At 33.1% G+C, this 26,685-nt stretch overlaps 2 protein-coding genes across 3 annotated transcripts; both read right to left on the bottom strand.

The window, feature by feature from the left end:
- Positions 1 to 3,087: 3,087 nt before the first annotated feature.
- On the bottom strand, positions 3,088 to 14,598 carry LOC144546742 (putative cinnamyl alcohol dehydrogenase 5). The gene is made up of 5 exons (XM_078295288.1): positions 14,388 to 14,598; positions 4,628 to 4,741; positions 4,007 to 4,523; positions 3,698 to 3,851; positions 3,088 to 3,516 (listed from the first exon to the last, which is right to left on the bottom strand). The coding sequence occupies exons 1-5, from the start codon at positions 14,498 to 14,500 to the stop codon at positions 3,311 to 3,313; spliced, it is 1,104 nt and encodes a 367-aa protein (XP_078151414.1). The 5' UTR covers positions 14,501 to 14,598; the 3' UTR covers positions 3,088 to 3,310.
- Positions 14,599 to 21,131: 6,533 nt separating this feature from the next.
- On the bottom strand, positions 21,132 to 24,964 carry LOC144546741 (tubby-like F-box protein 1). Of its 2 annotated transcripts, none has more exons than XM_078295286.1 (5): positions 24,502 to 24,964; positions 23,782 to 23,869; positions 23,227 to 23,356; positions 22,087 to 22,394; positions 21,132 to 21,559 (listed from the first exon to the last, which is right to left on the bottom strand). In XM_078295286.1, exons 1-5 carry the CDS (start codon positions 24,853 to 24,855, stop codon positions 21,297 to 21,299), a joined length of 1,143 nt encoding a protein of 380 aa, XP_078151412.1. In that variant the 5' UTR covers positions 24,856 to 24,964; the 3' UTR covers positions 21,132 to 21,296. The 2 variants fall into 2 exon arrangements, with proteins under 2 accessions (XP_078151412.1, XP_078151413.1); XM_078295287.1 differs by having other exon boundaries at positions 21,132 to 21,553.
- Positions 24,965 to 26,685: the final 1,721 nt, after the last annotated feature.

Raw genomic sequence — 26,685 nt, 5'->3', positions numbered from 1 at the left:
TAAACATAGTATCTTTAGAATTTATTTGCTATCCTCAGAGGAAACAAGACGCTATGCAGAAGGTAAAATAACAAAAAAGCCACTTGTAAGGCCATTTGAAAAGGAACAAAGATACTATGTTTCCTAATTAGTATAGGTATATTTTCAAGGAAAGTAAGCTGTTTGGGGAATATCAAGAGACGGTAAAGGGAGCGCCTCATTGGTACACATGGGCGTCTGTCTCTTCAGTTATATATTAACTTTTTTCTGGGGTGGGTTTTGTTGTATGAATAATGCTCTCATTCAAAATTTAATATAGATATATTTTTTAGGAGTGAGGCTATGGTAAATATTACGGATCCATATCTCTATTTGCAAAGTTTTAAGTGTCTATCCGAACCGCTAAATATGATCTCAATATGAATATGTACTTGCACATCAAATTTTATGTTTTTTGAGAACTTTTTACTTTTTTATATAGGTAGAAAGTCATTGTTTTTTAATAGGCCAAAATTTTTAAATGGAGTGATTTTCTACCTATCTAAAAAATAGCAAATAAATTCTAAAGATGTAAAATTTGGTATATAAATACATTTTCATATGATTATTAAATTGAATGGGTTGGATTGACTAGTTAAACTTTTTTTTAAATATGATTTCATAACGTGGATTGATCCGTAATATGCATATGGAATAGACTCACTCTATTTTATAGAAAGATTTTATCAATTTTATTGAAACTTTTATAGATGGATTCCGAAACGTCCGAATTTAAATTATATATACATTTAAATTTTTACGCAAATTTTAATATAATTGAACGTTTAAATCCGGTTTTAAATAAGAATAGGTCCAAAAATCTTCAAACAAAAAAGCCATCCATTTTGGTTTTCACAAAATAGCCTTAAAACCATCGATGCAATTACAAAACACAGCTCAATAATTTATTATTCTAAATTAAGAATTAGGGTTAAAATATTTCGTTATTTTGTATTTCAATCATGCCTCGCATTTTTATATTTATTTTCAAAGTCCAAAATATTGATCCATATTGAGAGACCAAATTATATATATATATATATATATAGTAAGGCTTGGGTGCTATGGATAGCATAGAGAGCTACGTTGTTACGGCTCAATATTTGACTTTTTAAAATCCTAACGGTCGATCCGAACCGTTCATCTTGTTCTCCATATTAATATGTGTTTGGAGACCAAATTTTACATTTTTTGGAAATTTTTTACTATTTTTTTAGCTAGGTAGAAAATCACTTGATCTAAAAAATTCTGTACCATTCAGATATTTGATTTTCTACCTATCTAAAAAAATAGTAAAAAAATTTCAAAAAATGTAAAATTTGGTCCCCAAACACATATTAATATGGAGAACAAGATAAACGGTTCGGATTGACCGTTAGGATTTTAAAAACTCAAATATTGAGCCGTAGCACCGTAGCCCTCTATGCTATACATAGCACCCAAGCCTTACTCTATATATATATATAGAGAGAGAGTGGCTAATATGCATTCGGTTGCATATGGACCGAAGTGCTTACGGTCCAAATTTGATTTTTCAAAATCCAAACGGTCGATCTAAACCGTTCATCTTGTTCTCCATATTAATATGTGCTTGGAGACCAAATTTTATATTTTTCTGAATTTTTTTACTATTTATTAAGTATTTTACAAAATTGTTGATCCAACGGTAGCTGCTAATTTTACTGTTTTGTTAAGCTACCGTTGGATCAACAATTTTGTAAAATACTTAATAAATAGTAAAAAAATTTAGAAAAATATAAAATTTGGTCTCCAAGCACATATTAATATGGAGAACAAGATGAACGGTTCAGATCGACCGTTTGGATTTTGAAAAATCAAATTTGGACCGTAAGCACTTCGGTCCATATGCAACCGAATGCATATTAGCCACTCTCTCTCTCTCTCTATATATATGAATATGTTAGCATGCTATGCATAGCATAGAGCCCCTCCATGCAACGGCTCGGATTTCGAGTTTTCAAAATCCTAACGGTCGATCCGAACCGTTCATCTTGTTCTCCATATTAATATGTGTTTGGAGACCAAATTTTACATTTTTTGAATTTTTTTACTATTTCTTTAGATTTATTGAAAATCCCTGTTTTCAGCAAATCTGGACCATAAAAAAACAGCGATTTTCAATAAATCCAAAGAAATAGTAAAAAAATTCCAAAAAATGTAAAAATTGGTTTCCAAACACATATTAATATGGAGAACAAGATGAACGGTTCGGATCGACCGTTAGGATTTTAAAAACTCGAAATCCGAGCCGTTGAATGGAGGGGTAAGGCTACGGTGCTATATGGGTAAGGCTACGGTGCTACGGTTCAATATTCGAGTTTTCAAAATTCTAACGGTCGATCCGAACCGTTCATCTTGTTCTCCATATTAATATGTGTTTGGAGACCAAATTTTACATTTTTTTGAAATTTTTTACTATTTTTTTAGATCGGTAGAAAATTAAATATCTGAATGGTGCATAATTTTTTAGATCAAGTGATTTTTTACCTATCTAAAAAAATAATAAAAAATTTTCAAAAAATGTAAAATTTGGTCTCCAAACACATATTAATATGAAGAACAAGATGAACGGTTCGAACCGACCATTAAAATTTTGAAAACTCAAATATTGAGCCGTAGGACAGTAGCTCTCTATGCAACCCATAGCACCATAGACTTACCCATATATAACTAAACAAACACCGAACATACATGCAAATTATTTTAGGATTAATATTCTATATCCCCTGAAAACTTCTTCAATTTTCTATTTACCTTGAAGTCTTTATTATATTCAATATATTTCTAAACTCTATTTGCCCTTTTCTATTTACCCATGCACGGTGTTAACCATCCATTGTCAGAATTTATCTTTTTCCCATTGTACCCTTGTACTTCTTTCCTCAATCCTTGCTTAGACTGTACTTCTCTCTTCTCTTTCTCCATTTCAATTTGCGCCATATCAGAATAACCCAGATGGAGGTTAATTATGTGAGGCCCCATTTTGATGCTGCTACTGCTGAATGGGATTGCAGTTTCAATTCGCTATTTGCTAATAGAAACGCAATAACAAAAGGAGGTAAAAAACCTTCATCATTTCGCTTTAACTAAGAAGATTTCACAAGCATTTCAAAAAACAATTCAAGACAGGCAAAACAATGCCAACTGTACCAGATTCTCAAATTAAACAGAAACTCAAATATCTTATTGCATGAACTCAGAACTGTTCAAATCATATAATAACGAATAACTCATTTCAACTCTTTTTGTTAAGCTCAAGATACGGACCAAATCAAATATTAGGCTTCAAAGTGTTGGCAATATCAATGACAAAGCGGTATCTGATATCTCCCTTGGCAAGCCGCTCCATTGCCTTGTTCACATAATCAGCACCGATCAATTCTATGTCAGCTGTTACATTATGCTTTCCTGCAAAATCAATCATCTCTTGTGTATCCATTATCCCTCCAGCACAGCTTCCAGCTAGAATCTTCCCTCCTGTACAGCAAAGTTTTATTAGCACCTGAATTGGTTTGAGTTCAAATAGAAAACTTGAAAAATAATTACATATGAAATTGCAAGAAAAAATAAATTGTTGCTTCCGAAAATCAATCAAGTGAGTCCAGAGGAAATTAGCAATCAATTAAACAAGTAATTAAATACTAATAGAACCACACACCCGTAATCAAAGAGAAAGCAGGGACCTCCAAGGGCTTCTCTGGTAAACCAACCATTATCATCTTTCCATTTGGTTTGAGAAGTGCTAGAAGAGGGACAACAGAATGTGAAGCAGAGACAGTGTTGATTATTCCATCCATGCTGAAGTTTGCAGCCTCCAATAGACCAAGAGGGGTGAAGAAAATGATATCAACCTCAGGTTAATGACATGTTACTTTTTTAAGCAAGAATTGACATCACAGGATTATATAATTTATATACTGATGTATTGAAATCTTAAATAGAAAAGAGAAACGAAATAATTACTTACCTTCATTTGTTCGGCATTGCTACTAACCAAGAATGAATCAGCACCCAGCCTCTCAATCGCCTCCTTCTCTTTGCTCGGGCTGGAACTGATAACCGTCACCTTCATTCCAAATGCCTTCCCAAATTTGACAGACACATGGCCCAAACCACCGAGACCCACAACCCCTAAGTGCAATCCTGACGCATTAAGCCCGTGATACTTCATTGGTGCATAAACAGTAATACCAGCACAGAGGAGTGGGGAAGCCTTGTCTAGTGGAAGATTCTCAGGGATGCGAATCACAAAGTCCTGGTTCACAACTATCATGTCAGAATAGCCACCATAGGTTACAGTACCGTCTTCTGGGTCCACTGAGTTGTAGGTGTAAATTGGTACTGGGCAGTAGTTTTCAAAGCCTGTTGTACAGCCATGGCAAGATCGACATGAGTTGACGAAGCAACCTATCCCCACTTTGTCTCCGAGTTTGAACTTGTTGACCTTGGAGCCGACTTCAGTTACTTCACCTACAATCTCATGCCTGTATAAAGAAAGCTTTAATTTATGAGGTTAAACAGAAGCAACTGAAAGAACTATTCGTTGAGATTTATATACACAAAGTGTTGGCTTTCAATTCGGATTTACCCTGGGACGATGGGGTACTTGGTGAACTTCCAGTCGTTCTTTAAGATGTGCAAATCAGAGTGGCAGATACCGCAATACAATATCTTTAATGTCACGTCATTGTCTCCATTGTTCCTGTTAAATTAGAGAATTCTGTTAGCAATCATATTGAGTTCAAGGATGGCACCACATAATGCCAAAGGTTTAAATTGGCATCATAATTCATAAAATTAGTCTATTGAATTTCAAATTATATATTGAAAGAATCTATAAATCATGAACGGCGAAAGAGGATGATGTCGACATTTCAAGGTTTTTTATATCATAATTCCAGAATGGGGTATTCGTTTGATTCATTAATTGTAATTTATTTACTTGAGTGGATTTAGAATTTTTGTTAGGATACGGCAAAAAAACAGCTAATATGTTTCAAACTCATTAACTAATCGGATTCAAATCAAATAGCGGTAAGTGGAGGAGGTGAATCGGATCATAAACTATTTTTTTTTCTTGAAAAAAAATGCTTTGTATTAAAAAAATAGGAATTTTTTTTTAAAATAGTAATTTGTAAAAAATAAAATACAAACATTAAAAATTAAACTATTACATTAAATATTGCTAAATTTGAAGGAATGAAAAAGTAATTCCAAACTTTTGAATTGAAAATAAGCAGACTGGGCTAAAATTGAAACATAAAACTTAGAAATAAATATTAAATTAGGAACGGCCCAACATTGTAATCAAACTTTGGCCCAACAATTGAATCTAAAATATTGGTCCCACATTGTCAATTTCTCTGTCTCATCTCCTTTCTTTCTATCGACAAAACTCAGATGATTTCAACAATTTACATAACCATGCTCTCAACAATCAATAAGATAGGGCATTTAATTTTTCCAGGTTGAAGCAAGAGTTCAAAATTTTGTTCTGACAATCCAAAGTAGGGCAACTATTTTCAAAAATTCACAGTAGAGTACTTGTGCATCTCTGACTTAACGGTGATCTACCCCTGATTGGAATTAAATTAGAAACGGCCCAACATAGTAACCAAACTTTGGCCCAACAATTGAATCTAAAATATTGGTCCCACATTGTCAATTTCTCTGTCCCGTCTCATTTATTTCTATCGACAAAACTCAAATGATTTCAACAATTTACATAACCATGCTCTCAACAGTCAATAAGGTAGGGCATTTAATTTTTCAGCTTGAAGCAAGAGTTCAAAATTATGTTATGACAATCCAAAGTAAGGCAACTATTTTCAAAAATTCACAGTAGGGCACTTGTGCATCCCTGACTTAACGTGGATCCGCCCCTGACTGGAATTAAATTAGGAACGGCCCAACATAGTAACCAAACTTTGGCCCAACAATTGAATCTAAAATATTGGTCCCACATTGTCAATTTCTATGTCCCGTCTCCTTTCTTTCTATCGACAAAACTCAGATGATTTCAACAATTTACATAACCATGCTCTCAACAGTCAATAAGGTAGGGCATTTAATTTTTCCAGCTTGAAGCAAGAGTTCAAAATTATGTTCTGACAATCCAAAATAGGGCAACTATTTTCAAAAATTCACAGTAGGGTACTTGTGCATCCCTGACTTAACGTGGATCCGCTCCTGACTAGAATTAAATTAGGAACAACCCAACATAGTAACCAAACTTTGGCCCAACAATTGAATCTAAAATATTGGTCCCACATTGTCAATTTCTCTGTCTCATCTCCTTTCTTTCTATCGACAAAACTCAGATGATTTCAACAATTTACATAACCATGCATGCTCTCAACAGTCAACAAGGTAGGACATTTAATTTTTCCAAGTTGAAGCAAGAGTTCAAAATCTTGTTCTGACAATCCAAAGTAGGACAACTATTTTCAAAAATTCACAGTGCACTTGTGCATCCCTTACTTAACGTGATCTGCCACTGATTGGAAGTAGGATGAAATAACTTATGTTATTTATAAAAATAACTAGTAAGATGCGCCTTCTTATCGTTTTACCGATCTGCATCCATTAGTTATTGTATAGATTATGTCAAAATGAAATATGAGCTTAAAAAACTTATTTACAGTACATTTGCATGAACTTCCTACATAATATTTTCAATGAAGTAAAAGGGAGGCGAAAATTATATTTATATTGCCTTAATTTTTCTAATGGAATTTATATTACTTTTTTTTCATTTTTGAAAGAGAATTTACATTACTTTTTGTTAGTAGTTGGACAATAACTACTCACCGACAGAACAATAAACAGATTGGCAATGGCATCTGCGATTTCATGTGGAACGCTTTAAAGGTAAAAACCAACAAATGGTCAAATTCTATATTGTTGCGTCACATTTTATCAAATAGTATATTTGGGAGATATTTTAATAGATTTTGTCAGAAAGTAAATAATACATGAGAAGAATTCCAATGTCTCTTTTTTTCTTTTCTTTTTTTTTTCTTTTCTTTTTTGTCTCCATCGTATTTCTATTTTTTTTTTTAACTTTAATAGTTCAAAGAGGAGAGATCCACTTGTACCATTTTTTTGTGATGCCGGATTACACTTTATATTTTCAAAGTCTAAATAGTCAATTCAAATCATTCAACATAATGGATATATTAAAATGTGTTTGCAGATTAAATTTTATATTTTTTTGAATTTTTTTACTATTTATTAAGATGAGTACAAAAATTCAATGTTCTGAATATAGCGATTTTGTTAAATACTTAATAAATAGTAAAAAATTTTGAAAAAATGTAAAATTTGATCTGCAAGCACATTTTAATATCCATTACGTTGAACGATTTGGATCGACTATTTGAACTTTGAAAACTTTGTAAATGGAGAGTGTAATTTGGTGTCACCAGAAAAGGTGTAATTGGATCCCTCCTCTAGTTCAAAATATAAAACTTAAAAGTCAAAATAAAACTGTTGGATGTGATCTATGTTATTTTCTCTATGTGCTCATAAAAAAATATCACATTTCAATTTTATTTTTATGTGAATCAATAAGTTGAAAAATTAATGTCTCTAAATTATCCACATTAATACATTTTTTACAAGCTCTTGATGACAACCAAAATAAAGTTCGAATGTGATAATGTTTTACATGTGCATAGATTACATTCAACGGTATTATTTTGATTTTTAAGTTTTAGATTTGAAGTATTAAAGTTTTTAAAAATAGAAGTACGATGGAGGCACAAAAAATGGAGACATTTAAATCCGATACATATAGTTTCAAAATATGCTATTCGAACATTTTTTTTTTCTCTTTATTTGGATTTAAAAGTTGAATACCTTTCTCAATTAATCTCGCTCAATACAACATGTAGCCAAATTTGAATTTCATTTTAAAAAAATGTAACCCTGTTTCTTTATTGATTATATTTGCCTTTTCAATTGACGTCGACTGTTGCAACCGTTTGCAAAAGCTCTGGTAGACTGGTAGTTTCAATTCCCAGTATCGTTGAATCCTGTCCGCCTGTTTTACTGGTACCGCAAAAAGGTAGGGTCCATCGTGAGTTCGTGACATCGTCCCACACACTCAGATGCAGAACCATCAGTAATCCACCACGTAAAAGAGATGTTGAGCAACAGAACTCTCCCGAACTTGATTTTTTTTTGAGAAAAAAATAGAAGTCTAGCTTCCATTTGATTTCATTGAACTGTTACAAGAGTCTTGTAATTGAGATAATATAAAAGTTAACTCACGAAAGATGAGTTATGCCTCCCGAACTTGATTTTAAGTAGCATCTTTTCCTAGATCCACGTGTGTGGTTAGTATTTTGACCTTGTTTACAAGTAAACTACCAGCCACATGGACAAAAGCACCGGAAAAGCCACAGGAAAACTGAGATCCTTGGTGATGGGACTCCCCATCGTTTTGCTGGGCACAATACCAATTCGTCTTTTTCCTTCGGGTAATTTCACGTATACCCGTAAAAAACTTCAAAATTTCGTATTTCTCTTCTAAATTTTGAAATTACGTATTTTCCTTCTAAACTTCGAAAACTCACATATTTATCAATTTTATTGTCTTTTGTATTAAAATTCATTCTAAATTTATAAAATACTCATTTTACCATTTATTAAAAGTATAAAACGTCCAATCAAACTCAAATTTGAATATGAAGTTTCTCTGCCGTCTGATCCACCCGCATCGCAATAAAATATGTGCGTGTTCGGTTCAAGATTCGTGTTGATCTAGCATGCATGGATCTTAAAGCAATTTTGATCTGTGTGCATTGCATTAAGATATGTACATGTTGCTTCAATATCCGTGTATGTTTGCTTCAAAACTTGTGCTAACCTAGCACGCACAGATCTTAAAGCAATTCGGACGGTAGAGGAACATTTCAAATTCAAATTGGAGTTAGATTGACGTTTATGCTTTTTCCTAAATGGGTATAATTGGTATTTTATGAATTTAAAATGTATTTTAATATAAAAGAAAAGAAAATTTTAAAAAAATATATGAGTTTTTGAAATTTAGAGGGGGAAATACGTAGTTTTAAAATTTAGAGGGAGAAAATGTAATTTTAAAGTTTTTGAGGGGTATTTGTGAAATTCCCCTTTTTTTCTTTATTCCTCATTTCTGAAAAAGATTTTTAAGAATAGTTTTTGAAGGTATTACTGTGCTTAATCCAGTACAAAAATGAATAATATCTGTTTAATTTGCAAAAAGGGTGCATAAAGTGATTTTATTCATCTATAGTTTATCTATTTTTAAAAATATTCTACATTTTATCTTCCGATTTTTTTAAAAATACCCACTAAAAAAAGAATTTTATTAAAAATAACCAGATTTCAGCAAAATTTTTAAAAATACCCAAACCGCGGAAAAAATTCGCGCCTCGAAAAAAAAATTAATTTTTTTTTCCGAGCGCGGATATTTTCCGCGGCCCGGATTTTTTTTTTTTTTAAGAGTTTGGAGTTAGGAAAATAATGTTTTTTTGGGAATTTTTTGTCCAACTTTGTACCCCTGATTAACATATCAAAACACCTTCAAAAAGCATGAAAATTTACCGACATGCATTCTTGACTTCATAGAACAAAACTGTGAAGTTTCATAGAAAATATCAAAAAAGATCGTGAGATATCGGCTCTCAAAAATTGCCCGAACTGCTGAAGGAGTGCTTCTGAGCCCAACTTTGCACCTCTGGTTAACATATCAAAGCACCTTCAAAATATATGAAAATTTACCGACTTGCATTTTTGACTTCATAGAACAAGACTGTAAAGTTTCATATAAAATATCAAAATAGATCGTGAGATATCGGCTCTCAAAAATTGTCCGTTGTCCGAACTGCTGAAGGAGTGCTTCTTAGCTCAACTTTGCACCTCTGGTTAACATATCAAAGCACCTTCAAAAATCATGAAAATTTACCGACATGTATTCTTGATTTCATAGAACAAGACTGTGAAGTTTCATACAAAATCTCAAAATAGACCATGAGATAATGAAACATAACAAAACTGAAAACTGAAACATAATAAAACATATACTAAGAAGATAATAAAACTGAACATAACAAATCAAAACTCAAACATAACAAAACTGATCTCTCTCTGAAGGAGTGCTTCTGAACCCAAATTTGCATCTCTGATTAACATATCAAAACACCTTCAATCATGAAACACTCCTTCAGCAGTTCGGACAATTTTTGAGAGCCGATATCTCACGATCTATTTTGATATTTTATATGAAACTTCACAGTCTTGTTCTATGAAGTCAAAAATGCAAGTCGGTAAATTTTCATATATTTTGAAGGTGCTTTGATATGTGTAACCAGAGGTGCAAAGTTGGGCTCAGAAGCACTCCTTCAGCAGTTCGGGCAATTGTTGAGAGCCGATATCTCACGATCTGTTTTGATATTTTCTATGAAACTTCACAGTCTTGTTCTATGAAGTCAAGAATGCATGTCGGTAAATTTTTATGCTTTTTGAAGATGTTTTGATATGTTAATCAGGGGTGCAAAGTTGGACAAAAAATTCCCAAAAAAACATTATTTTCCTAACTCCAAACTCTTAAAAAAATAAATAAATAAATAAATCCGGGCCGCGGAAAATATCCGCGCTCGGAAAAAAAAAAATTTTTTTTTTCGGGGCGCAAATTTTTTCCGCGGCCCGGAATAAAAATTCCGGAGCGCGGAAAAAATCCGCGATTTGGGTATTTTTAAAAATTTTGCTGAAATCTGGTTATTTTTAATAAAATATTTTTTTTAGTGGGTATTTTAAAAAAAATCGGTTTTATCTTCCTATTCAATAATAATTTGCTAACTTTTAAACAAACATATTGATTTAGAAAATATCTTTTATTTATAATTTGTACTTATTTTTTCATGATTTTTGTGTTTTCTTTTACAACATTTTTTTTTAAATTTAATGGTAATCCAGGAGAAAAATGTTCATTGTTAATTATAATTACTAACGGTATGTTTGGTTGGATGGAGAATAAACTATTTTTGAAAGTAGATTATTCGAAATAGACTATTCGATGTTTAGTTGAGTTAGAATAGCTCGAATAGTAAATTCAAACTTTTTATCTTATTAAATAGATTATTTCTAAGGATTTTAAGATATGACTATTGTAATAAGACAAACAATAGCTATTTTTAATTTTACTATTCTAATTATTCTTATTTTACAACTAAACATACTCTAATAAACTAGTACTGATAAATTAGTTAACCTGAGTATGACTTTCATCAGGGATATCCATTGCAAAGAAAATAAAATATATAAAAGTATTAAGATAAACATAATTGAACAGATTTCCGTTTATTGATCGGTTAATTTGTTACTATTTTCTTAATCTAATTGAAGTATCAAAAAGTACGAAATCCATATGAAAGAAATAAAACAACATACTAATTAATAAATCTCTACACCGACACACAGAGTGAAAAAAAAAATGTTGTGTCGTGCCGTGACTAACACACTGTGATTTTGATCTCATACCTTACTGTGCCGTGACCAAGTTAATTTTCACATGCCGTACCATGCCGTGACCAAAATGTTAAGGAATGGTCATGGCACTTGAATGATCACGCCACCTGAATCACACCGTGTCTAAACATGCCGTGGCCAAACGCGACTCACATGACTCGCGTGACAATTTGATCATAATTTATATTAAGAGATGGGCTATGGTGCATTGCAATGCATGAACCATTTTATGCATTGCACTCTAAATCATGGATTTATAGTCCAAACGACCAATCCGAACCGTTCATCTTGTTCTTCATATTAATATGTGCTTGGGGACCAAATTTTACATTTTTTGGAAATTTTTTACTATTTATTAAGCAATTTTGAAAGTCGCTGATCTGATGGTCCAGAAAATTTTACTGTTTTTACTGTTCACAGCAAAACAGCAATTTTCAAAAATGCTTAATAAATAGTAAAAAAATTCCAAAAAATGTAAAATTTGGTCTCCAAGTACATTTCTATATGGATTAAACATCTAACGGTTCGGATCGGTCGTTTGGACCATAAGGGGGTTCATGCATTGCAATGCACCATAGCCCATCTCTTTATATTAATTTATTTAAGATTTACCATTTAGTCAAGATATAACGATTATAATTATATCCTAATTACACATGACTCGTGTGACCTCGTGCCGTGCTGTGTCGTGACAAGATCTTTCATGTGACGTGATGTACCGTACCGTGTCAAGTTTTCAAAAGATGGTCACAGCACGAGACACGTGAGTCACGACCCATAACCGACACACGTGTCGTGTCGTTCCGTGACAGAGCCGGCTCCGCCGTGCCATTTTCCCAATCTACACACTTAGCAGTAGTGTTATTAAAACTGGGCCACACCAACGATTTAACCCAAAAAAACAGATCTAGATGTCTTTCCGGTATGATTTGTTTAGAAGACTGATTGTACAGTTGAACCGATAAAATTCGGTTTAATGGTCTGGTTTTTCAAAAACCAATAGCTCGATTTTAAAAAATATAGGCTTTAAACGATTTAATATTTGGTAGCTTGGATGAAACAAAGAATAGAGCTAATTTAAAGTTTGAGAATAGTAATTAATCCAACTTTTAGTAGGATTAGTAGAATAGTGAGCTAGCCCATATAAGACAAACAAAGAATTGTGAGTTAGTACTATTCTTGCTCTATCCAAATATCGAATAGCTCAAAAAAATAGTATTATTCTTGAGTTAGTGTTATTCTTGCTCAATCCAAACGTACTCAAATGAGGAATAGTACTAACCAGTATACTAGTCCTGTCCATGCCTGTGATCTATTGATAAGTTCAAACTTTATTTTTTTAGCATATTTTATTTTATTATTATGAAATTTACACATAAAACCTTGTCTATGGATTTTACACATAAAACCTTACACTTGATATATTCTAAAGTATTAGTTATGTATTATTATAAAATTTTATGTATACATATTTCTTTAGAAACTTACAATTATTATTTTATTATAATAATACTTGTAAGTCATTCTTTTTTGTTGAAGTTTTTTTTTATTGGAATATAATTTATTACTGTTACAAAATAATGTCATAATATTAAATAAAAATTGTGGGTTATTAAATTATTTTGTCTTAAAAAACACTCAGTCATATTTTATAAAAATTACTAATTTATTTTATTTAATGTTAAATTTGAAATATATCTATAAATTTAGTCTTAAATTATATTATTTTAATTATATTATATAACAATCCTCATATATCATATATGTGAGTATTTAAATAAAACCAGCAATTGAACCGGTTGAACCACCAGTTCGACTAGTGAACAGTTGACTCGAAGCTTTATCGGATTGATGTCCGATCCGATTCTAATAACATTGCTTAGCAGATGTAACAAAAGAAATGGGTAGGATCTAGAGTGGAAAAAACGTGCCGTGCCGTGTCGTGACTAACACGCTGTGACTTTGGTCTCGTGCCGTGACCAAGTGAACAATGACACGTGCTGTGACCAAAATGTTGAGGGGTGGTCACGGCACGCGAGTCGCGGTTCAGTGACACGTGTTGTGCCGTGCTGTGACCAAAATGTTGAGGGGTGATCACGGCACGCGAGTCACACCGTGACTCGCGTGCCGTGCTTGTCCAAACGTAACTGGTTATATTTCTCACGTTTAACTTTTTCTTTGCATAATTTAAGTTAGTTTATTCAAAATTCATCATTTAATTAAGACCTAACGGTCTTAATTACACGTGACATGCATGATTACGTGACGTGCCTTGCTGTGACCGGATCTTTCGCGTGACGTGCCGTGCCAAATTTTTCAAAAACTGGTCGCGGCACGCGAATAGTTACGGTATGGGACACGTGAGTTACGACACAGAATAATCACACGTACCGTAACATTCCGTGACGGGGCCGGCTCCGCCGTACCATTTTTACCAATCTAGTAGGATCTTCGATAATAACTTTTGAAAGCGCTGTACCCAAGGAAAACCCCGAAAATTTCAATGAAAGGCGAGGAAGGTTTTTATATATCCACCTTTGATATATTTTCGCTTATTATTTAATTTTAGTTTAGAGCAAACATCGATCAACACAGAGACTAAATTAATAAAGCACATATCTGTTACGTACGTTTATACGCTTACGTATATTTTAAGTAGAATTGGCAAGCCAAACACGAGATTTAAGTTAATAGAAATTTGAAATCCCTTTCTGTATGAATTATAAACCTCTACCACCTTCTCTCTTGCAACAAAGACTAAAGAAAAAAAGGACTAGCTAGATCGATGATTTAACAGAAATCTATGTATCAATCTAGTGAGAGAGAGAGAGATGAACCTTCTGGAAAAGGGGAAAGGAGAGAGAAGACCGGAGGTATCATGAGCAGCGAGACCAATGGCCTTGCGTGGAAGCTCCGGTGCTACCTTATTCGCATTTGCTGGAGCTGCCATTAAAGATCGCTCAAGTTTAAAGAGAAACAGGGGAGGAAGAAGGGAAGGTTTAAGAGAGAGATTTTGTTTGATTAGCTGGATGGATAAAATGTTAATGCAGAGATGGAAAGAAGAAGATTTTGTTTGATTAGCCTAGGAAAGTACTGGAACGCTGGCAATTCGATCCTCGCTGACATTTGTATATTTTATGTTGAGGAAGGTTAATGTGCTTTGCAAATTAAAGTAGGTGTTTTAATTTGTATTCGTATCTTTAATTTTAAAGTTCAAAACATTGATCTAAACCGTTCAAGTTGATATTCATATTAAATTGTACTTAGAGAACAAACTTTATATGTTTTAAAAAAACTTTACTACTTTTTTAGAATTTTTCAAAATTAGTGTTTTTTAGAAAATTCTAGACCATCAAAAACGGTAATTTTGAAAAATTCTAAAAAAATTTCCAAAAAATATAAAATTTGATCTCCAAACACAATTTAATATAGATATCAACTTGAACAGTTCAAATCAACATTTTGAATTTTAAAACTAGAGATATGAGCACAAATTAAAACACTCATTTTAATTTGCAAAGCATGGTAGCCGTACTCTTCTATGTTAGTGATTAGTGAGTGATAAGTGATAACTGTAAATTTTAATTTACCTGTATTCAGATATTTGTAATTTTTTAACAGTAGTTATATCCGATAGTTAAAATATTTATATCTTTTAAAAAATTTATAAAACAAAATTAAACATGTATGCATCGATCTATACAATCAAAATTTCAATGCAATCTCAACTTATCAATTTATACATAAGATATATTCTTCTAATCAACTATAAATACTTATTTTAAAAATATATATTTTGGAATTGCATATAAAGAAAATGTAGAATAATTTTTCATATATTTTATCTACCATAACGCTCCCCCCCTCCCGAAATTCCCAATTTTAATTTTTGCTGTTGTTTTAGGCATAGTGATAAATGAATAGTTTAGATTTGGTTAGACGGAATTAAAAATTCATGATTTGAGAATAATTTAAAAATGATTCGGTACCACAAAAAAATTTGTATTTTGTTCGCGAATAATACGTGAGTCGCGTTTTATTTGCGTTTCATTCAATATTCGATTCAAAAATGTTAAAATAATAAATTATACGTGAATTATTCGCGTACCATGTTAATATAATTTTAGGCGCCACCATAAATATAAGGAGGATTTGGCGTAGTAATTTTAGGGGAAACTAGTTATCCCAATTTCTTCTTATATTAATATCTCAACTTCAAAATCAACAATGAATTAAAATCATTTATATAACTCTTTATCACAAAAAGACACATCTATGAAATTACTAAAAAAGTTTGTTTTATACAAGATTGTTTTATACAAAATTGCATGTTATAAGATGAAATTACTAAAAAAAAGTTTACCTTAATATGTCATTTTTATGGACAATAAATCTTGTTTTTATACAAGATTGTTTCATAAGATGAAATTATTAAAAAGACAGAAAAAGCAATAGCGTGATGTGATGATAAATGGTTACTATCTGAGTGGAAAATAGTGGAAAAAAACTATAGATTGTGAAAGGCATGTATCACATTTGTAATTTGATGTCTTTTTTGGAAAACAATTCTAGTATAAACGTTCAAACTTTTCAAAATAGTTAATTTTCTCATCAAAATATTGGAATTTTTTATTTCTCTATTCTAAGTTGAAATTATTTCTTATTTCTCATATGTTTGATTAAACCTGAAAATTTAAGCTGATTTTAAAATTTAATTTTGTTGTGAAGTTTAAATGTATATTTTGCTCCACCTTTAAAACCAATATTTTGTTTCTTCTTCACCTCATTGTTGTTGTTACTCAGAATCTAAAGTCACGTCAAGAAAACTAATGGTGTCTCTACCTAAGAGTACTGTTTGACAACAAGGAATTAAGAGTGAATAATTAAGAGCTTAAGGAGCGCTAAAAAATCAATATTCAGTTGTCTTAATTTGTGAATGAAAGCTAAGGAAACTCAAGGAAGACATAGAGGTGCCTTGAGGTCCGGACAAAGAATTAAGATTCAAACAAAAGAGACTAAAAGATGTGATCTTAATAAAAAAAGCTAAATAAAGCAGATTAAATCTTAATTCCTTATTTCCAAACAGCCTCAACAAAACATTTCTCAAAAATTATTTCCAACTGTTATAGCACATCAAATGAATCGGAAATTTTTTTTTTTTACCTTTTGTCTCCTCCAAATCAGCTTTCAAGATACCAAAATTGATTGTACAAACTGCAGGAGAAAAAAAAAAAATTGTTGGTTACTTTTGTAATTTATCTCCAAGCTCATAATTAAGATAGCAGTCTAATTTGGCATAAATTCCCCTTATCCAATTCACTTCGAACATTATCCGTCCAACGACATTGGACTTGATGGAATCAGAAAAAAGCAAAATTAACGTGGATTGGACTTATACATTGACAGCCACTACTGTCAAGTTTCTCCAAAAAAAAAAAACGGGGATTGGACTATACTGCTATAGCACTATGCTGCTGATAGAGCCACTAAGGAATCAGATTTGTCAAACCTGCTGTAGCCACTATATCGCCCCAATTTTTTATTACTATCCTAAAAAAAGTTTTTAATGAAAATACTACGATTTTTTTTTTTAAAACTGCCCCAACCGTTCCTATAGGGGGCGGTCCACTCAGAGGACTTGACCACTCTCCATAGGGGCGGTCCATTGTTTTTTAGATCTTAATATTTTTATTTAAATAATTTTGTGAAGTTTTAGTTTTCTTGTTTAGGGTGTATATCAAAAAAATAAGACATTTGATATATTTCTTTTACTAGACAGCTAAATGGTATGTTACTTAATGATTGAACTGCATTATCTTTTTTATTGCACGATTGCAATCCTAACTCTAGTTTAGCGGATTCTTTATTATGGCAATGGTCCACTAGTGGGACATTTTCTGTATATTCTTATTATCTTTGGCTTGAGTATGGTGGAATGGTCAATAATGAATTTACTGCGATTTGGTCTTCCAAAATCCCTCTTAAAATTAAGATTTTCCTTTATTTGCTCAAACGAAACAATGTTTTAACTAAGAAAAATCTGATTTCGAAAGGGTGGACTGGTGATACCTCATGTGTCTTTTGTGATGCATTTAAATCCACTGATCATCTCTTTCTCCATTGCTCTTTCAATATTCAAATTTGGCAATGGATTTCAACACATAATAACTTTATTTTGAAGGTTATACAATGGAAGATATTTAGTTTATTAATGCTTGTATCCCTCTCAAGAACAAGCCATTAGTAAAGCTTGTCCGTGGGGCTGTTGTATGGTGTATTTGGCTTGTGCGAAATCAAATTTGTTTTCAAAATGTTTCAATTCCTTCTTTGTAGGTGGTGGATTCTAAGATAATATCCTTATCTACCTTTTGATGTAAATTATTGTATAACGGTTCTTTACTGCCTTTATCTTTAATTTTACCTTTCCATACTAATGACATTCCCTGTCAGGTCATAATCTCATTAGAGGAAGAGGTGGATTCATTACAGGTGGATACAATCGAGGGGGATTCAATGGTGGCAGATTCAACGGAAGATATAACTCATATTCTTGGATTAGAGCTTCTAAATAGTTTGTAGGCTGTTTGTTTTGGGTAGTTTTATGATGTGTTGCATCACATGTTTAGTTTTCCTTTATTTTGGGTATTTGATAGGTGTGCTGTGATTTGGTACATGTGGTTGCTTTGGCTGTGATGAGGCTATTTTGTTATATTGTTTTTAGTTTGATTGTTGACTTGTCCCAGCTTTTGTATCTGTTCTAGTTCCAGTTTTTTGAAATTAGCACAGTAAGACAATTCAATTTATTCAAATATACACAAGAAAATATAGTTAGATTGCTCTTCATTTTAATTTAGTATGGCGAGATCTAGACGACCTGCTCCTTCGGCTGGAAGTTCTCAGGCTCCTCTTCCTCCGGATCCCAGGACCGAGCGCTTCAGTTATTTACTCTGGACAGCCCACACTATGCAAAAAAGTTAACTTGGCTGCAGCGGAGGTAATTAAGTTGACATTAAACGTAATTTATTTATGAAGATTTAATATGTTACATAAAACCGAAGACGGGACCACCGGGTTTATGGAGTAGCTATGACTCAGATTTTTGGATTAGAGGCGATCAGGTTCGAGTAGTGAGAATTTCTAAATGTTTGGTGTTATTTTATCAATATATTGTGGTGCCCTTTTACAAGGTGAACAATAATACTATGTTTCCTTTGGGGTATTTAAAATGCCCAACTGCTGTAGAAATTTTGAAAATATATCTATGAACAAGTGTTTCACATCTTTGTCCCTACCTCTAATTAGGCCACCTTTTCTAAGCCAAATAGGATTAAAATGAAGTCGTGCTTCTTGAAATAATCTGGATTAAAAAGTTAAAAGGTAATTAATATGGCCACATTCTGGTTAAGTCAAATTTTTGAAAAAAGAAGAAGAGAAATTTGAATTTTCAATTTGTGTTTTTTTTATTTATTTAATGAAATCTTTTTTAATTCAAAAAAATAAAGAACAAGCAATTCTGAATAAAGAAACAAACAATTTTGCTGACAATTATTTATAGATTTTTTCGCCATTGACCAAACTTCAGGGGAAGATATTTACAACATGATAGACTTTTTGAAAGCTGATCCACACATTTAACCTTTGTAGATAAACTATGGATTATCATGTTAGTAGTTTAATAAAGCAATTATTCTTTTCTTTTTTCCAATATTATAAATTGTAAAACTTTGCATTATTTTGCAATAGGTTCTAACAAAGGAGATGCATCTGATTCAAAGACTAATTTGCTGAACTCGATTTGGAAGATATGGAGATTTAGGTATTGTGAAAAATTAACAGGCCCTACTACAGAATTATTCACCTGGGTGAATTTGAATATAAACTTGATTATTGTTGTTAAAGAAGTGAGATAAATTTTGAAATATGCTGCTCTCATATTATTTGATGCATATTGAGAAATACTTTTTTTAGGAATTGCTTCATTACTATTCCTTTAGTACAAAGTTCTTAACATTCATTCAATCAATTAACATGAAATTGCTTTATCCCCCAAAAAAAGTAACACTACTATTCCGACGCATCGCAGCTGGCACGTTTTTTAGTAGGTCATATAGAGTAATTTTGTAACACACATTAGCGTAAATTACTGGTTCCATTGGAATGTCTGTGCATCTTTGCCATCCACTAGTTTTGAAGCATCCCGTTGCTTGGGCGCGTTAGTTTACCGGTATGTAACCATATATGTTTTTGGTAAATGGAAAAATGTATGAATTTTGAATAAACAACTTGCCTAAAGAATTGAACAAATTGAAACTTACTATATTTTAAAAAAATAATCAAATCATTATCTAACTGCATTTTGCCAGTGTAAGGGAAATAATTACACATACATTATACTTTGAATAACGAGCGCGCGCGCGCGCGCGAGAGAGAGAGACGACTAAACGAAGGTTAGGGACAGAATATTAATTCAAGTGTCAGTACGTGGGCTAAAAAAATAAAATATGGGCTGATATGTAATATGGGCCGAATTCAAGATATATGGATCGAATTCAAGGTGTAGAAAAGGATATTTTTTTTCTTTTTAATTTTTGTATACGAGTTGCTTTATTTATTTGTGGGCAGATGCAAACTAGTTTTCTTGGTCAGATGAAAGCTGACTTTTGCTTATTTCCAAACGTATGGGCATGATTAGCACTTATTCTGAACTGAGTTCTAAATTAGCTTACCCAACTAGTATATGTTTATCTACAAGTATGCAATTCCTGTATTATACACTTCCTCCTGATTTTGGTAATACTGGAAAGTAACGTTGGTCATACCAATACTGCTGTAGTATCACAAAGCCTATACTGCACTACCATAATTGAGAACTCAAAAACAATTTTGGAAAAATAATAGCTGATTGGGTGACGATTAGGGATGGATTTTGAACTTCAAGTTCATTTTGGTTTTATACTAAGAGAGATCAAATGACAAATGACAAATGACATTTGGTGTACTTATCATGTCTGTCTATATAAGGGGAGGGGGTATACTATTTGAAGTTCATCAAACTATTTGATTTTCTCAACGATTTAATGACAATTATAAAATGCATTATAGCATGAAATTTCCTTCTAGGCTAGGTTGCTGTTAAACAGTACTTAATTGTATTTAATTTAAATTAATTAGATAATTATTGTTAAATAAAATTACTTCCCACATCTTGTATCCTTTTTGGACGGGGTGTGATCTGTTTTGATTCTCTAGTCTTGTGCGATGCATGAAGCCAAATCTATTGTGATAAAATCTTTATCCTAAAATCTCCTCTACAACTCCCAATTATCTCCACATTACTCTAAATACCTGCTATTTCCAAAAACACAACACAGAGAGTACTTAGCAACAAGATCGGTTAACTTGATTAGTACTATAAAAGCCATTGCAACACATGCAAAATGCAACCCAAGAAAGTTTACAATTCTGTCATTGCACAAAGATCACAAGATAAACTAAACCTTGCCCAGTTACAGTACAAAACACCACCCTCTCTCTTTCAACAACAACAACAACAACACACACAAAAAAAAAAAAAGCAACTACAATCAAATATAGAAAGCCTTTTCACCAATGAGATAAGCTACTGACCACTCTAACAAATCCTTGTACAGAGATCCAAGTATTGGTTAATTTGATAGATAGATAAAAATAAAAAAAGAGACAGATATACCATAAGAAAACATCATTTTGTAACTTTTTTTTAATATTTATTCACAAGCAAGCTTGGTACCGAAGCTGGTGAGGCAGATGGCGAAGGCCTGAAAGGCGGAGAGGGGATGTCTATAGTCCATGGTGAACATATCGTCTCCAACCTTGCCGAACTGCAGAATTACAGTCTCTTCATCTCCTTCGGTCGAAACCAGTTGGAAGTTCTTTACTGACGCAACAGTCACCCTGCCATGAAAATTCAGGCACCAACACTGGAGATGCTCATGCCATCTTGGTGCTTTGTTTTTTAGCACCACTGTTCCTACATGCAGGTGGTGTTAACAAGACAGAATATTGCGAAAGTACCCTTTATTTTATATTTTTTTTTTGGGTGGGTGGGTGGGGGGGGGGGGGGGGGGGGGGGGGATGGGATCTCTATTAACAGTGGAATAGAAATGTTTCAAAACCAAAAAACAAGGTTTGTATCTATTTCGGTAGATGTATAGATTGCCTCCCTATCAAATTTCATGAAATTTAAGTATTCTTTAGAATGCATCAAGAGTTGTTAAATCCAAATTATTGGAAAGCTTGAATCATTCGATGAAAGAATAAAATATGCACCAAATCTTACCATTTTCAATAGACACAATACAGGTATCATAAATATCATGCCTAGAAAGTAGGATCTTTTTCAGTTTATATTTGATGATTGTCAAGATTGTTAAGTTAAAAATATTGTTAATGGATCTAACTTATATTTTGCTGTAAAATAATATTGAGTATGTTTTCAGTTTAATTGGATATGGTAAACCCTTTAACAATAAGTGCATGAATTACCAGATGTCTTACCAATTTGGGGCTTATTCATCACCGACTTGGTGGCATCATCCTCATTTCTATCTGACGGCTGTGGATCCTGCTCGGTAGAACTAGAAGATATGGGTGACTGAAGGGTGCAGTGCATGCGGCGTGGCCCACGTGACTTGAGCAGGTTAAACTTATAATGGACATGTCCAGTTTCATAGTTGGCTGATGGGACCTGGGGACTGATGCGTTTGCTGCCAAAGCGGCGAGTTGATCGGCTGTTAGATGCCTTTGCACCCTCATATGGTGCCTGGCTATCATATATTTGATACTTTGTGCCCAAGAAATCAGACCTGGTGAAATACATAGCATTATTTTTTCATTTTATTATAAATTCAGGGCTTGAAGCCTTTATTTTAAAAAAAAAATGATGTTTGTGTGTTTATATGCGATGATGCCATATATGACATGTTTTTGTTAGAGAGCAATTGTTTATTAAATGACTATATCTCCCATTCATTATACATCTTGATCCTCCGCAGTCACTCATGGAAAATTCCCAGATGTACAGAGAATTCTAATGGTTCATTATTTCTTCAATTAATGAACAATATAACATCCCCAGTACAGGAGGAGATGGGCTAAATTAAAGCCCCTATTTTGATTCGTGCCCATATTTTGCGATTTCAAGGTCCAAACAGCCAATCCGAACCGCTTAACATGATCTCTATTATGTTGTGCTTGGTGACCTAATTTTACTTTTTTTTTGGGATCTTCTTTACTAATTTTTTAGATAGTTACAAAATCGCTGTTTTTCCAATAAAATGTAAACTGTGGTCTCCAAGCACAACATAATATGGAGATCATGTCGAGCGGTTTGGATCGGCTGTTTGGACCTTAAAATCACAAAATATGGGCGCGGATTAAAATAGGGGCTTTAATTTGCGGTGTATTAGCCCATCTCAGTACAGGAGATAACAAGAAAAAAATTAATCCATAACAATAACCAATGGAATTGTAATACTATTTTAAATAGCTAAATGCATTTCACACGTTAACTTTTTTTTATTCAACCATCCAAGCACAGTATTATTACTGTTCCTACTTAGTGACCCTAGGCTAAGAACTGTACAGAGATCACTGGAGCTAGAAGTTAAAAAAAAAAAAAAAAGTGCCGCATCTCACCTCAGCTTTCCTACATAAGAGTTACTTTCTTGAAACAAATCCTCAGGATCAGTAGATATGGCATACTCTATGTGGGCCCGATTTCTGTATCTCCGGGCAGCCAATAGAAACTTCCCTTTATCCGCAAATGCTGATAAAACAAACCAAGATTATTGGTTGCAAGATTTTAAATATATCCAAAACATCCGAAAACAACAAATTAAAAAAATTGAAACTATTGCAGAAGAATTCAGATTATGATTTTAGTTTTAGGGGGCCTAATAAATATGGTATCACACAATTAAATAGGTATCCACTATTCGATACAGAAGATTGTATGCTACATTCTAAAATGGAATAACATAAGTACTGGCATTCTATATAGAAAATATGGTAATGGCGCGCCCACAAGGAAATTTTATAAACTAGGATATCAGACCTTAGCATCTAGGATATCAGACCTTAGCATTCAATACAGTACATGAGTACTTACATAGATTAACTACCAGACCTTAGCATATTCCTAAGCAGAAACATAGAAACGCAGAAAGAGAAGTTAACATAAACTGTTCTTACACTGCGTCAGGCCAAGATAAAGTAAGAAAGTCGAGTTCTTCTTGTTCCTTTTTATAAAGCATTGCATAGGAGAATCTTTTGGCCCAGGCTGTTGCAACAAAAGAAATAAAAAAAGAAAGACTAAGAACAAAATTATCTATCCTTTTGTAAAATGACAAAAAAGCAAAAATTATGGCCCCTAATTGTCATAGTGATTGCAATTGTTTAAAACAAGCTTAATGCATATGGACCAGCAAACAATACATGATGTGTTATGCAAAAACAAGGTTATAGCAAATGCCATATAATTGTCATAAATAGTCTGTTGGGCTAAAGCATATATAAATTACTGAACAAAACAAATTTTATTACTATAGGGCAGCTATTATTTCAGATGACAAAACTGTAGCTTCCGCAAGTACTGCTAGCGGTAAAGTGTATATAAAAATGCTCAAACTACAAAAAATTCCCTCAGAATTTCCAAATTCCCAAAAAATCACATCCATAAATCCCCTTTTCTAGCCAAGATAAACCTCACACGTCATCAATGGAAGATCAAACTTTACAAAATTGGAGGGACAAATGCATGTCCCTTTGTTCCCCTTATTCTCTTCCCCTCTGTCTCCCTTCTTCCAAAATTTGAATTTGTGGAACAAGTTGTCACCCCTCCTCTTCTCCATGAGTTTGTAGAGAAGACCCTAAATCTATAGGTCAAAACCCCCAATTCGACAAAAAAAATACCTGTTTGAGGGAAGAACGGAAGGTGATTTGACCACACGACAGAGGCGACCTAACCACGGACTGAGTGACGTCGCGCCACCTCCTACAAACACAAGCACAAGCAACCACATCTCTCCGCCTTGGCCACCTCTCGGCGCCACCGCTCTCCACCCGCCTCACTACCTCCGCCACGAGCTCAGGCAATAACCTCGACCACGTTTCCTCTTGCTCCTCCAGCTCCTCCTTTACAACGTTACCTCTGACGTCATCCACCTCGACGATTGAGTCGTCGACACCGGAGATCGTGCCTGGTTTATCTCTGGCGCCAGACATCTCGGCTGAGAAAGAGGACAGGAGAGCACGCCGCGACGACATAGGGTCTTCGGTTTTTTTTTTTTCTTTTTTTTCTTTTTTTTAGCTCCAGCTTTAGCTGCTGCCTCGTCCAGGAAAAGGCGAGGGTTTCTCTCTTTCTCTCTCTCTATTACCGTTTCTCGTTTCTAGTTTAAGCTTTCCGCAATTAATATCACCTGAGTTAACTCAAATTTTGATTTTGGATCTGGACTGTCCGATCTGCTTTAGCACGAATATTAAAGTATTCTTACATTCCCCTCGGAGTAGTCCGGATCTAAACAGAAAATTTGAGTTACTTTAGAGAATCCGGACTTGATATTAATGTCTGAAAAGATTAAAAAGAATGTAACGTAAAGAATTATGAGAGGGTTCAAATGCCTCCATGTTTTTGTGCCTCCATTATGTCTTCATTTTTCTCTATCATTTTTAAAGTTCAAACAGTCGATCCGAACCGCTCAACCTAACCTCCATACTAAAATATGTTTGGAGACCAAATTTTATATTTTTAGGAATTTTTTTACTATTTTTTTAGATAGGTACAAAAATACTGTTTTTAGATGGTTCAGATTTACTGATTTTGTACCTATCTAAAAAAATAGTAAAAAAATTCCTAAAAATATAAAATTTGGTCTCCAAACATATTTTAGTATGGAGGTTAGATTGAGCGGTTCAGATCGACTGTTTGAACTTTAAAAATGATGGAGAGAGATGAAGACATGATGGAGGCACAAAAACATGGAGGCATTTGAACCCTCCTCAAGAATTATACACTTATTATTTCTACTCCAGAGGTACCAGAACAACATTCATACCATTGTAAATAACAGTATGTGTTCGTAATCCGTTGTATGCATTCGTCCGATGGTCATAGTATCATCAAACAATTAATGAAGAATAATCAACTATAATAAAAATAATTAATTGATTGGTTAGAAAAATCCATAATAATTTAATCACGGCAAATAATTATTCGGTCGATTAATCAACTTACACGATCGTTTTTTAAAATACTGATTCATACAGCGATTCAGGTGGGCGAAAAATAGAAGGCCAGCGTAAAAAATGGAATGGAGAAAGAAATATATAATTTTGAATTATTTAAAAAAACAAAGTTCTTTTTGTAATAGTTTTTTATTATATGTGTAATTGAAAAGCATATTTTACAAATAATTTGAGACGGACATGTGCCCCCACTCTATTGTCATGTGGTCCCCGCCTACAGCAGTTGCTTGCCACCTTCAAGAGAGTAGGTTCAGTTCAATAGAGATGAATTGAAAAGGAATGATTTACAAGCTGATAGCTACTATCAGTATCAGGCTTCTCAAAAAAAGAAAAGAAATTATTTCCATCTGAAATTTATTGATCAAATACCAATTTTTATCTGTAAGAATTCATTTTAAAACTGTGAGAAATTATCCAGAGCTGTCTTAATTTACAAAGTCTGTCACTCAACCTACCTACGGTTTGTTGGAGCTCAAGTTATGAGATAGGCCACCATGCTTTGTAAATTAAAACACTCACTTTAATTTGCAAAACATGGTAGCCTATCTCATATTTCTATATCTATTTTTGTTTTTCGAATAGCAATACAGATTAGATATTAAACGAATACGGACCAGATTAGATATTTATTAAAATGATATATATAATAGAGGAGAGTTCAAATGCCTCCATGTTTTTGTGCCTCCATCATGCCTCCATCTCTCTCCATTATTTTCAAAGTTCAAACAATCGATCCGAACCGCTCAACCTAACCTCCATACTAAAATATGTTTGGAGACCAAATTTTATATTTTTAGGAATTTTTTTACTATTTTCTTAGATAGGTACAAAATCAGTAAATCTGAACCATCT

The sequence above is a fragment of the Carex rostrata genome, chromosome 30 (genome assembly GCF_964058835.1).
Source record: "Carex rostrata chromosome 30, lpCarRost1.2, whole genome shotgun sequence".
NCBI classification, from domain to species: Eukaryota; Viridiplantae; Streptophyta; class Magnoliopsida; order Poales; family Cyperaceae; genus Carex; species Carex rostrata.
Note: the sequence above shows the minus strand (reverse complement) of the source record. Positions and strands in the feature narration are given on the sequence as shown.

Coding starts and splice junctions, on each gene's coding strand:
- LOC144546742 (XM_078295288.1), bottom strand. CDS start 14,500: ATGGCAGCTCCAGCAAATGCGAATAAGGTAGCACCGGAGCTTCCACGC. Junction 3,852..4,006: donor GCAATGCCGAACAAATGAAG/GTAAGTAATTAT, acceptor GGTCTATTGGAG/GCTGCAAACTTCAGCATGGA. Junction 3,517..3,697: donor TGCTTTCTCTTTGATTACGG/GTGTGTGGTTCT, acceptor TTTGCTGTACAG/GAGGGAAGATTCTAGCTGGA.
- LOC144546741 (XM_078295286.1), bottom strand. CDS start 24,855: ATGTCGTCGCGGCGTGCTCTCCTGTCCTCTTTCTCAGCCGAGATGTCT. Junction 23,870..24,501: donor TCCGTTCTTCCCTCAAACAG/GTATTTTTTTTG, acceptor TTGTTGCAACAG/CCTGGGCCAAAAGATTCTCC. Junction 23,357..23,781: donor TTATCTTGGCCTGACGCAGT/GTAAGAACAGTT, acceptor TTGTTTTATCAG/CATTTGCGGATAAAGGGAAG.